General features: G+C 60.1%; 1 protein-coding gene across 1 annotated transcript; it reads left to right on the top strand.

Moving 5' to 3' along the window:
• The first annotated feature begins 670 nt into the window (after window positions 1-670).
• On the top strand, window positions 671-9,128 carry Rp1l1 (retinitis pigmentosa 1-like 1). The gene is made up of 4 exons (XM_013024199.1): window positions 671-1,276; window positions 3,034-3,172; window positions 4,399-8,329; window positions 8,822-9,128. The coding sequence occupies exons 1-4, from the start codon at window positions 671-673 to the stop codon at window positions 9,126-9,128; spliced, it is 4,983 nt and encodes a 1,660-aa protein (XP_012879653.1).
• The last annotated feature ends 395 nt before the right edge of the window (window positions 9,129-9,523 follow it).

Genomic DNA, 9,523 nt, shown 5'->3' with positions numbered 1-9,523 from the left:
GTGGGGAAACGGCCAAACCCCCCACTGGTGCTGTCCCCAGTGCCCAGGTGTATGGCAGTGAGCTGGGGTGTTTGTTCTTAGGGTTCAGAGTGCAGCTTTCAAAGACACCGCGGGGGACACGAGGAACTGCATGACTTTTTACATTAAAGCAAACAACACAATCTAGCAGAGAAGACACGGGACATGGAGTGATGCCTCCTGTTTGAGTTACTGCATAGAGCTCCAAGGACCCGTGTCTCCTCAGACCTGAGGAGCTTGGGGTCCGCGCTTCTGCGCACTTGACAAGGAGAATTCTCTAAGCCACATGGGGAGGGTCAGGAAAAGGAGACATGCTGTCTACTCTCCCAACTCCTTGTCCAGAATTTTCACCCTATGCTCCGTGGCCTTTGTCAGGACTACCCATGTGTTCAGGACAGAAACCACAACACACTGAGAGAGGCTGGCAGGAGAGGGCGCAAGAAATGGCAAGAGGAAAGAAAGGAGTAAAGATCTGGCATATGTGTTCCTTTTGTCTAGATGGATTCAGAGGCCTCGGCACCGCTTAGTGGAGCCCATTTGAGGTCACAGGAAGCACTTCTATAAAAAGGGGAGAGACAGGAAGTGCAGCCCACAAACTGCCCTCTGAGCCCTCTCTCCCTTTGCCCACCGCAGCTGCCCGGGCCTCTACGTCATGAACAGCACCCCAAGCAAGGGCCAGGCTCCAAGCCGCCGGCCGGGCCTGCCGCCCTCCACGGCTGCCGCTCCTTCCGTCGCCAGGGTCACACCAGCCAAGAAGATAACCTTCTTCAAGCGAGGGGATCCCCGCTTTGCTGGGGTTCGCGTGGCCGTTCACCAGCGAGCCTTCAAGACCTTTAGTGCCCTGATGGATGAGCTCTCTCAGCGTGTGCCTCTGTCTTTCGGGGTGCGCTCTATCACCACCCCCCGGGGCCTGCACAGCCTCAGCACCCTAGAACAGCTCCAAGATGGAGGCTGCTACCTCTGCTCCGACAGGAAGCCCCCCAAGACCCCCAGTGGCCCAGGTCGGCCCCAGGGGAGAAGCCCTTCCACTCTGCAATCCCAGGGTCTCACAGGTGGGCGCCACACACCAGGAGCATCTTCCTGGAAAGGTGCTGCAGCCCCAAGGACAGTGACACTGGTGAAGCACGGGGACCCCAGGTCCCAGAAAAGCATGGTTCTCAGCCACAGGAACACGAGGAGCCTGGCGGCCTTCCTCAGCAGAGCCTCCGACCTTCTGCACTTTCCCGTGAAGCAACTGTACACAACCAGTGGGGAAAAGGTAGGCGTGGGGTCTGATTCTTTCATTCCCTTTTCCTTTCCTTTCCTTTCCTTTCCTTTCCTTTCCTTTCCTTTCCTTTCCTTTCCTTTCCTTTCCTTTCCTTTCCTCTCCTTTCCTCTCCTTTCCTCTCCTTTCCTCTCCTCTCCTCTCCTTTCCTTTCCTTTCCTTTTTGTTGGTTGTGGGGCTTGAACTCAGGGCCTCGGAGCTATCTCTGAGCTTTTTCACTCAAGGCTGATGCTCTACCACTTTAAGCCACAGTGCAACTTCTGGTTTTCTGGTGAGTAATTGGAGATAAGAGTCTCATGGACTCTTATTGGTGAGTAATTGGAGATAAGAGTCTCATGGGTCCCCAGGTCTCAGCCTCCTGCGCAGCTAGGATGATCGGTGTGAGCCATTGGCATCTGGTTGACTCTTAAACAAGTCCCTTGGCCCCTTAGAAGGAAAGAAGTAGTATTCTTGATTTCCCTAAGTAAAAGTGAAGAGGTCAAGTCAATCCAACAGGCTTCCTTCCACCTGGCCCGGGAGCCCCTCCACAGCCTCGCTGCCTGCCTTGGCCCTCACCCAGGTGTGGGGAAGGGGAAGGTCACCACCACCTGTTGGCGTCCAGAAGTAGGTGTGGACAACAAGTGTGGCTTTGCTCATCCACACATGCCTCCCTCTGCACTTTTCACTTTCTTGGTTTGTCCGGTACAAGAGAAAAGTTATCCGCGTATTTTCATATCCACTCCGTGCATGGCTATTAGAGTTTCTGTGAACATGATGACCTCGTTGCTCCCCAGGGAGGGCTGTGTCTTGCCTATCAACTTTTGAGTCCTCTGAGGGTGAATGCTCGTTTAGATCCTGGAGCCCAAATGACTTCCCCCAGATGATTCTACTCCTCTCCCGATGATGGGAGCTCCACGTGGGTTCAGTCCTCTCTTACTCCTTGGAAAGTCAGATCTCCCCAAGAAGTATGGCTGTGTGTATAAATTGGGTCATTTCTGTATTTCTGAGATGGGCTAGAAATCTAAATCAAAGAAGAAACATACCTAAAAGTTGACAATCATTTCTAACCAACTGAAAGATCTGGGGTACAGCACAGACATACATCATTTTCCTCGTGAATGAGCGTGCCGTTCTAATGGGAGGAAATGAGAAAGACCATCTCTGCAGTTCATGGTAGCGACTGAGAAGCCATGGGTACTCACGGGCTCTGGGGCCAGGTGAGGCCTTCGAAGAAGAGGGGCCTGTTTTCTGCAGCGGTGCCTGCTGTGCTCTGAGACACATTCTACTGGGGGGCCTGGGGGTGGAGAAGCGTCAGGACAGGCCCCAGGAAGGGAAGGGCTCTCCTCGGAGAGCTGTACTCTGGGGAGCACAGGCAGAGGGCTTCGATGGTACTGGAAACAGAGGCCAGATGCCAGCAAGGACTATCCAGCTGGGAAAACGGTGTGACATTGAATCGGGTCTCCCCGCGGGGCCAGGCAGCTTTCTTCAGTGGCTGCTTGTGGAGACATGCTCTGTGGGGGACGTGTGGGCAGGAGCAGCCTCTGGCGCTGCCCTCTTTTCCATCCGTAGTGACCCACAGATGTAGACAGAGCTGGTGGAGACAGTGCTGTAGGAAGGGGAGACCGTGTTTGGGGGGGGAAGGGGGAGGAGTCTTTAGAGCAGGAATCTGGTGAAGACATTCACAAGTCAGGAAGGATTAAGAGACTGCCGTCCTCCTCCCAACCAGAGGGGCGTGCAGGCCAGGTTTCCGACCCCATGCCGGTCTCCTCCAGGTGGACTGTCTGCAGGCCTTGCTGCATAGCCCGTCTGTGCTGGTGTGCGCTGGGAAGGAGGCCCTCAGGCCTCTGGAGGTAGAAGATGCTGTGTACAGGGCTGGAACTTCCTCCGGGCTGACTTCACGGAGCAAACACGGTGAGTTGGTCCTGCGGACAGGCTGGTGTTCCTTTGAGGTAAGGCAGGAAACGTGTTTGGCCCAGATTCTGAGGTCATCCCTTGCTTGTGGGGTCCCTCACTGGGCAGAACACTTGAAGGGAAGGAGCTGGAATGTGAGATGGAGGCAGTCAGGATTTGGAAATCTTGAGTGTTGAGCTGCTTCCTGAAGAACTGCGGTGGACGTGACATCACAAGGGCTGCGCCTCGTGCATTCACGCCTCTCAGAGTCATTCGTGGTTGTAGGCAACAGAGGTGGCCTGCAGCAAGTCACAGGATGTAAGCACATGATGGCTGGATTGTCCACCCATCTACCTGACCGGTTATAATCCAAAACGCCTCCTCTGTGCCAAAGTTTGGTCTCACACACACACACACACACACACACACACACACACACACACACACAATGCTAAATAGTTGGAATGACAAGAGGCACATTTGGTGGGTAAACAAAGTTCTCGCCTTTGTGAGAATCCATTAAAACATGGCAACAGTGGTGTTAGTGACTGCAGCATTTCAGGAGGCCACAGCATAGGCACTTGCCCAGGCCCAGGCTCTGGGAGCCCCTAAGTTTGCTTCTGCCCAGATACTCTCAAGGGCTCTGTCCTGCTGACCATGAGTTCAGCTTCTGCTGGCCCTGCCCTCCCAACAAGTATACCTCAGGGGATGAAGAAAGAAGCATCCAGGCATCCATTCTTTCCCAGGGCCGTTTGCAGTCCCTGGCAGTCCTTTCTCCTAACTGGAGTATAAGCTGGACCACCAATCTGTTTTTGTGTGTTCTGCCCCTCTCCCCACATTATTTGTTAGTTTGATGTGTGAGGATAATCGATCACCATACCCAATTGCAAGCACACGTTGCATGCAGTAAGCTTTCTAGGCAGCAAGCGTCGCCTGACGCACGCTGGCTGTATACACAGCAAGTTGGAGCCAGGCATGGCCATGTGCTGTCAAAGCAACTCTACCAAGCCAAACAGCACCGTGCATCTTTCGCAGTTCAGAATGCGGCTCTGCCGGAAGCCCCCCAGCTGGCAGCACAGAGGCTGGACTCAGACGTCATTCTGTAGCTCTTGGTTCTTAGCTCTGTGGCTCTGTGGCTTCCCATGAGCACCTCTGCAGATGGTTCTTTTGGAAGGACCCCGCTCTTCCGCTATGCTCCTCCGCAGCTCACTGCTCTTCTCTCTTCTCTTCTCTTCCCTGCATACCAGGTCGCTGGGGACCAAAGGCCAAGCAGAGCGTGATCCATTTGAGGCCCAGATCTGGGGGAAAGCCGCCCAAGTTTTCCTTACTGCCAGCCAAGTCTGGTCCGGGTGAGCACCCATCATCCGGGAATCATGCCTGGGCGGGGCCTGTCCCCCACAGCTACCCTCAAGTCACACTCACCCACCCTGGTCCCTTGGTAGCTGGTGACAATGTGGGGAAGAAGGTCCACGTGAATGAGGATGGCAGCCTGTCTGTGGAGATGAAGGTCTGCTTCCAGCTGCTGGGCGCGGACGCGTTGCTGCGGTCCCAGGGGATGGGGCGGGCCAGCACCCCCACGGCAGCCAGTGGCGAGGCCCGGGACCTGGGAGACACCGAGCCTCTCTGCTGCAGACCGGAGGGCCGTCCTTGCAGCACTGGGGAGTCCGGGACACGGGCACCGGCTCCCTTGGGAGCCCTTGGTAGCAACTGGCGGCCAGGGCCCAGCTATGACATCTGGAGGAATCCGCTGTGCGCCCCCCCGGAAGAGCGGCCCACGCCGCGGAGGACCTGGGGGCCCGTCCACCTCTCCCGCTGCAGGCGCCACGGGACCCACGGCAGGAGAAGACCCAGCCAGCACAGCACCAGCCCGGCCTCGAGTGCTGGCAACGCTGGCAGCTCTGAGCCAGACTCCTGTGACCCCAGGGCCCTGGGAAGTGGGGGGGACGGCAGCAGTCCCTGCCCAGCCTCCGTGAGTGCCGCCCGGAGCAGGGGGGGGCAGGAGGCCGTCCACCATCCACGCACAGAGGGCGTGGGGCTCCGTGACGGGGGGCAATGTGGCTGCCTGGGACCCAGAACCCGAGGTGTGGCAAGGGCTCCTTCAGACTCATCAGCCAATCCTGGGTCTCCTGAGGAGGCCAGCAAGCGGGACGGTCAGCACCGTGCCGGCCGGAGCCAGGCAAGGGCTGTGACTGCCCAGGGCAAGGCCGCCCAGGACCACAGCCCCAGGGCTCCCTCCCCGAGCCCCCCGTCTTTGAGCAGCATGGACCTCCAGGCAGAGAAGTGTGGACGGGGCCCTGGGCGCTCACAGGCCAGGAGCGGGCCTGTGGCGAGGCTGCCCCTGAGTCTGGACTGTGCTAGCTGGGATGCAGGAGGCTCTGTCCCTCCTCCAGCCTCGGCCCCAGCCCAGAGAGCGAAGAGGAAGCAGAGGAGGCTGGCTGGCTCCCCGGGCCCGTCCAGCCAAGCCGCCCAGAGAGGCCAGGCCAGGTGGGACCAGTGCTGCTGCCACGCCCACGGCTCCACCGGCCCCGCAGCCCTGCAAGCGCCAAGGCCTCCTGCCAGAAGAGCCTGCCCCAGCGCCGGGACGCCGCCAACCCTGCCCAGAGCGAGGAAACAGACTTCTGAGGACCTGGGATCACCCTCCCTTGGCTCCCAGGACTTGGCAGTGGCCAAGAACACCGTCACCACGTCCAGGAGTAACTCCAACGGGGCTTCCCGGTCCCACGGCCCCAGGGCTCTGTCCGAGGAGCCAGCGGGGGACAAGTGCAGGGTGCACGGCTCAGCGCCCACGGCCGCCCACGTGCGGGGGGCCGGCAGCCTGGGGGATGAGGCCGCCGGCTCCCCCAGGCCCTCCTCATCCTCCATCCGGTTGGATGGATGTCCTCATGGTGGGGCATCCGGAGCCTCCCACGGCTGCTGCTGTTCACAGACGGAGGCCTGCCGGGTCTCGGAGGATCCGAATCGGGCGCGGGCCATCTCCAGACCCTCCTCCGAGGCCTGCAGGGGCCACAGCGGCTACTTCCCCACCCCGCCAGGGGAGCCACCCCGGGCAGAGAAGCGCCATTCGAGCTGCAGCGGTAGCAGTGTTGGCCGACGACGGGCTGACGAGGGTGCAGGGTCCAGGCGGGGGCTGCCCGGGCCCCCTCCTAGTGCAGAGCAGAACGTGGAGGGGCGGGAGGAAGACCCCCTGGGGATGCCCAGCACCCTGCCCCACAGCTCACCCGATGCCATCGTCCGCGAGTGGCTGGGCAGCATCCCAGAAGCACCCGCGCTCCTGGGGTACGACATGGCGGGCGAGACCACACACGTGGCCGGCCATGGCCCGGAAGGCCTGGAGGAGGAGGAGGACCCCGGTGACAACCATTCTCTGAAAGGCCAGGTGGAGCTGCCCCCGGCCAGAGAGCAGTCCTCGGCAGCGGAGCCAGCAGATGCCCTGACAGTGGCTAGCGGCGCAGGCCCTGGATCAGAGGCTGATTGCCACCAGGATAAAGCTCCAGGAGAAATGTCCCTGGCTGTCCCTGCGGAGGCTGGAGAGGGAGAGGCGGCCCGCGGGTGCCGGGGTGTGAGCCCGTACGCTCTTCCGGGACGGATCTCTGCCTCCACGCAGATCATGAAGGCCCTGCTGGGTACCAAGCAGGACCGGCCCAGCAGCCTGCCAGAGGTGTCGGGCACGGCGGCCAGGAGGCTCAGCCACTCCGCCGGGGCCCTCATCGCCTGCCTTGCCAGCCTCCGTTTCTTTGATGAAGATCTGGGGGCGCTGGCTGGCAAAGCAGGGCTCCGGGGCTCCTCGGGGTACCAGGAGCTCCTGACCATCTCCCAGGCCCTGTGGCCGGGGTGTGGCCTCGAACAAGGCCGAGGGGATCTGGGCTTGGGGACGCTGGCGTCACACCGGGCTCTGCCGGTGACGGTGACGACGCAGGGCTTCACGCCCACCTCGTCCTCTGGCGTGGATGTCAGCAGCGGGTCTGCAGGCTCGGGGGAGGGCAGCGTGCCTTGTGCCATGGACGGGGCCCTGGCCCCTGAGAGGGCGGAGCTGCCTCCGGAAGTCTCCCAAAGGCCAGATTCTGGAACCCTGAGGTACCCTGAGGACTCGGGGGCCCCACAGCCAAGTCCCTCCACCAGCTCCACCAGCTCCCAGGAAACAGAGAGAGGCAACGGGAAGCGGGAGCCAAGACCTGCAGAGGAACAATTCGTTGAAAATTCAGTGCAGGAGGATGGGGAGGCGTTAGAAGAGACTGAGGGAGGAGGGACACAAGGAGAGGAAAGAATCCTCAAGCCAGGCGTCAGCCAGCATGACATGTCTGGGGCTGGCTCTGGGGACCGAGAGGGCTCAGAGGAAGACATGGGCATGCTGGAAGAGGAGGCAGGACGCGACGCCCCCTCTGCGGGGCTGTGTCCCCCAGGGAGGGTGGAGAGACCTGCAGAGCCCACCGAGTGTCCCAGCCACCAGGACTCACCGGTTGGGGAGGGACCGCGTGGCTCCCGGGGGGAGGCTGCTGGGGAAGAGCTGCCCACAGGAGCCAGGACGGGCCCGGGGACCGGAAAGGAGATCACGTCCGTGGCCTGCAGAGAATCCCTGGACCCTGACCCCGTCTGGGTGTCCAGGCTGCTGAAAAAGCTGGAAAAGGCCTTCATGGCACACCTGGCGGGGGCCATGGCCGCACTGCGCGCCCACTGGAACCTGCAGGACAGCAGCCAGCTGGACCAGATGGCAGCCGAGCTGGAGCGGGAAGTGAGCTTGCGGCTCCAAGAAAGCACCAGTAAAGAACTCTGGAAGGTCCAGGCTAGGGCAGGGAGGACGGCTCTGGGGAGGACCATCCCTGGGCCACCCCGGGGAGCTCTCTGGGGACAGACGTCCCTGCAGACTGAGCAGCGCCGCCGCCGGCTTTGGGGCCTACACAACCTCTCCGTCTTCCCTGAGCCGCCCCCGGGCCAGGGGCCGCTCCCCTGCACCCCAGAGGACCCACCCCCCCTCGGGCCAGCCCTGGGAAGGGAGGCTGCGGAGGATGAGTTCTGCCCTTGCTATGCCTGTGCCAGGAAGAGAGCAGCCCTCCCGCCCCGCTCCTCCACCGCGGGCGCCGTGGGCGCCCCCATCAGAAGGGCCTTTGACCTTCAGCAAATTCTTCAGAAGAAGAAAGGAGGAGGCATGAACAGGGAGGCAGAGGCTCCTCTGGAGGATCTGTGGAGGACAGAGGGAGGGACAGTGCTGGGGTTGAGCCCAGGACCTGCAGTGGGGAAGGGAGAGGGGCAAGGGGAGAGCCCGAGGCCCGGCGGGAGGGAAGATCCTGAGCCCTGGGAGGCAGAGGGGGCTGAGTGTCTGGAGAGGGAGGAGAGGGAGGAGGAAGCCACCAGCACCCCAGACCAGATGGCTGGGCGTCTAGAGGACAGCGTGGTTGAGAAGGCGGGAACTCTGGACCAGGGTTCTGAGGCCAGGGACCCTGTGGGGGCTGAAGGGGGACAGGAAGAGGGACAGACAGAGACAGAAGAAGGACAGGAAAGTAAGAAAAAGAGTGGCTCTCTGGTGAATCCAGGAAAGAGCCAGAGCGGGGAAGCTTCTAGAAACAGCAGTCTACACCAGGAAGGGAGGCCCACACCACCCACTGCCCCAGAGGGAGGCAGCCCTCCACACACTCCAAGCTCCCAAGCACCTTGTGCAACCTGTGGCCACCCCAGCACGAGGTCCCTGGGAGACTGTTCCCAGGCCTCTCAGAAAGGCTCAGAAGAAGATTATTCAAGCCGAGACCCAAGGTGCACTGAAGTCGGAGCTCACGGGGCTCCACATGCAGAGAGAAGAATCACCACGATGTATCCAGAAAGTTCCACTTCGGAGCAAGAAGAAGCCCCTTCGGAACCAAGGACTCCAGTGCAGGGAGCAGATGAAGACTGTGACCAAAGAGTCGAGAAGGTGGCTGGAAACTTCACCTGCACCCAGACTGGGGACAGGGCAGATGGCTTTGGCCAAGACGACTTAGATTTCTAGACACCAAGGGGCAGAGGAGTGCGTCTGGGAGCTGGTTTGATTAATGTTCTGTCTGCACACCTGCACCGGGCTCAGGTCACAAGAGACATACGAGGATCATGGACAAAGTATGGAAGCAACTGGGAAACATTCCAGCCAGGGTTCTATTTGTGTTGGCTTTTCCCTAACCAATGTTTCCCTATCGATCTCCTGTTATTTTTCTCCTTGGCCTCTCTGGGCCCTCATCTCATTCGACTTTGAGGTGCTTTTTTTTTCTTTCTTCTTTTTGCTGGTCTGGAATATTTTTGGTGACTCTGCAGATGCGGGTACTTGGGGAAAGTAGATAAATTCAGGGTCTTTGGAAAAAAGTTTATTCTCAGCCCCAGTGGTTCCTCCCCCCTTAATTCTTCCTCCTC

Source organism: Dipodomys ordii, unplaced genomic scaffold (assembly GCF_000151885.1).
Source record: "Dipodomys ordii isolate 6190 unplaced genomic scaffold, Dord_2.0 Scaffold74, whole genome shotgun sequence".
In the NCBI taxonomy this organism is placed as follows: domain Eukaryota; kingdom Metazoa; phylum Chordata; class Mammalia; order Rodentia; family Heteromyidae; genus Dipodomys; species Dipodomys ordii.
The sequence above is the reverse complement of the archived record's forward strand: the minus strand, read 5'-3'. Positions and strand labels throughout refer to the sequence as shown.

Bases quoted from the DNA above. Each gene is read 5' to 3' on its own strand.
- Rp1l1 (XM_013024199.1), top strand. From the start codon at position 671: ATGAACAGCACCCCAAGCAAGGGCCAGGCTCCAAGCCGCCGGCCGGGC. The intron at 1,277-3,033 runs GTAGGCGTGGGG...GGTCTCCTCCAG, and splicing joins ACACAACCAGTGGGGAAAAG to GTGGACTGTCTGCAGGCCTT. The intron at 8,330-8,821 runs GTGGAGGACAGA...TGGCCACCCCAG, and splicing joins GAGGCTCCTCTGGAGGATCT to CACGAGGTCCCTGGGAGACT.